Here is a 2,473-nt window from a genome sequence, read left to right as displayed (position 1 = left end):
GTCGTTAAGGCTGAATCTGCTGCGGGTTTGAGTGGTTGCGTTGTTCGTGTGCCTCGTTGGGCTGCGCAAAAGGTTTGCTGCAATATAATCAACTCTTGTCTAACACGGAACAAATTGCCCTGAGCTGGAACTGGAGGGACCGACGGTAAACGTGGATTCACTTCACTTTTGCATTTTTAGGAACCAATTCGGGCAAGACGATGCATCTCTCTATCGACTGGTGTCAAATGTGAGCAACATCACACCAAGTCTTTTCGTCCCCTCCAACACTGCTTCCAGCTTCCAGGAACTCGGCACCAATCGATTCGCCTCTTGTGTCCCGAGAATTCTTGCAGACGAGGCTGTTGGGTCTATCAGTATATTAAACGGCTGTGAAGCCTGCTTTTCTTTATCCGGTGCCAGCTAGGCAGCACATACAACAATGAACCCCAATGGAACAACTGCAATGGGACATGATAGCACCATGGCCCAGAGTAATGGGTATGGGAGCGATGCCTGGACAAGCATGAGCCCTTACAGTCAAAGCCCATATAGCGCAAGCCCCTTGACTGAATATCCATCCTTTGGCGCCTTTGTCAATCATGGACTGCCCTCGGAGTCAATAAATCGAATGCCTCCTCCACCACCCCAAACACATCAGATGCTACAGCCATCCCCGACTCCTATGGCTCATCATCAACTGCCCCTTCTGAATACAACTTGGCCGAGCCAACTGACAAACCCGGCTCCGCCACAGAGTTACTCGGCACCACCCTTATCAATGACACCAGCTACCAGCGCACCGCCCGTGGAGCCCCCTAGGTTACCGACACAGCACGAGAAATCGAGGAAGACTCTTACCACGGAACAGAAACGAGCCATGTGCCAATTCCATGAAGATAACCCTGGTACCCGACAAGCCGATATTGGAGCCCGATTCGGCGTTGAAAGAAGGTAGGCATTTTTGGATCCAAAGTTACAATTCGCCATCGAGAATCTGACAAACTTGACAACAGCACAGTTTCCAAGGTTTTGAGGCATAAAGATCAGTACCTAAAGCGAGACCAAGAGCCAGAAAACGCCGCTGTCAAGCGTGGCAAGGGCAAGCATCCAGATTTCGACCGGACACTCAGCAACTACGTCAGGAGACAGCAACAGCGAGGTTTCCAAGTCAGCGATGAGGAGATTATGGAACAGGCGAGGCTTTTTGCTCATGCGAGTGGAAACCAGGAGAGTGTCCTGAATAATTTGAATAGCAGCTGGCTGCAGAAGTTTAAACAAAAGCACGGAATTGGACCAGGCAAGTTAATGCGGCGGGCTTCAGAGGCAAATATTCCGGATAGTGCAAGACTCTCGACACTTGCCTCGAAGTCCAGCGATCTGTCGCCTTCGCCAACGGGCCAGCTTTCACCTCTTTCAGGAAGTCGAAGCGATGAGGAGGCACACGCTGATGGAATTGACTTTGACTTTGGGTATAAGCATCCCGAGTCCCAGTCAACAACCTCACTTTCGAGCGACTTTCGAGATAACACGGCCTCTTCATTCTCTGGCACCATGAGCCCAACTGGAACTTTTACTTTCTCTCCCGACCCAAATGTGGGAGGATTCCCTATGGATCAACTTCGAGGTACCGATTACCAGCACAGAGAGAAAAGAAGCAACACATTCCCGTCACTCAACATCGACTATGTGAATCAAGTCTCATCGTCAACGGAACCAATAACTCCTCGTCATCCTCCATCTTCCACCGCACCGTCTTCGGCTTTAGAATCGCCGCAGCATGAACTTCAGGCGCCGTTTAGCATCGACACCAGCGTCAACTCACCCCCTCCAATGCTACGCCGCAGCAGCAGCAACTCAAGTATAAATCGATCCACAGCAGCGACAAGTGCTAATTCATCCACACCTGTTGATTCATCTCCAGTCTCGCCCTCCCAGGAGGACGCCCGCCGGGCCGCACAGACACTCCTGAATTACATCCAGACTGCTGGCACTTTCGATTCCAACGACTATATGTCAATCGTTCAGCTGACCAAAAAGCTCAAGATCCACCAAGGTAGACCGTCGATAGGAGGACTCTCTCGAATCCCGGAAGGCGATGTTGAAGCCCCTGTCCTCCTGTCGACCAAGATGGAATCGGCTTGAAGTCGGGTCATGCTCATAGCATTGACTGTGTGTTTCTTTTTCGTACCGATGTCTTATCAATCAAGTCTCTGTTCAAATGGGATTTTCCTGAGGACATAAGGGTGCTTAGAATATCGTGGTTGGGGCCATTTTGGGTCAGCGCCCTGCTCACGCGGGTAATGGACTATAAGAGCATTCCAAATGATGGCGCTGGCCACGATTTGAAGTGTTTGTTGAGTCTGTTTTGCATTTCCAACCGCACTTTGGCCGACTATTCTTTTGTTTATTTAAAAAAAAAACCCTGAAATCAAAATAACAGAAAACCCAGGTTAACGGGAGCGAACTTTTTCTTATACTCGATACCATCCCT

The 2,473-nt window shown here is 49.9% G+C and overlaps 1 protein-coding gene across 1 annotated transcript; it reads left to right on the top strand.

The window, feature by feature from the left end:
- Window positions 1-421: 421 nt before the first annotated feature.
- On the top strand, window positions 422-2,124 carry FTJAE_2734 (centromere binding B; the record flags this gene model as incomplete). The annotated part of the gene is made up of 2 exons (XM_037348958.1): window positions 422-933; window positions 996-2,124. The coding sequence occupies 2 exons, from the start codon at window positions 422-424 to the stop codon at window positions 2,122-2,124; spliced, it is 1,641 nt and encodes a 546-aa protein (XP_037210127.1).
- Between the last annotated feature and the right edge of the window lie 349 nt (window positions 2,125-2,473).

The sequence above is a fragment of the Fusarium tjaetaba genome (genome assembly GCF_013396195.1).
Source record: "Fusarium tjaetaba strain NRRL 66243 chromosome Unknown NRRL66243_c0000057, whole genome shotgun sequence".
Classification (NCBI taxonomy): Eukaryota; Fungi; Ascomycota; class Sordariomycetes; order Hypocreales; family Nectriaceae; genus Fusarium; species Fusarium tjaetaba.
Note: the sequence above shows the minus strand (reverse complement) of the source record. Positions and strands in the feature narration are given on the sequence as shown.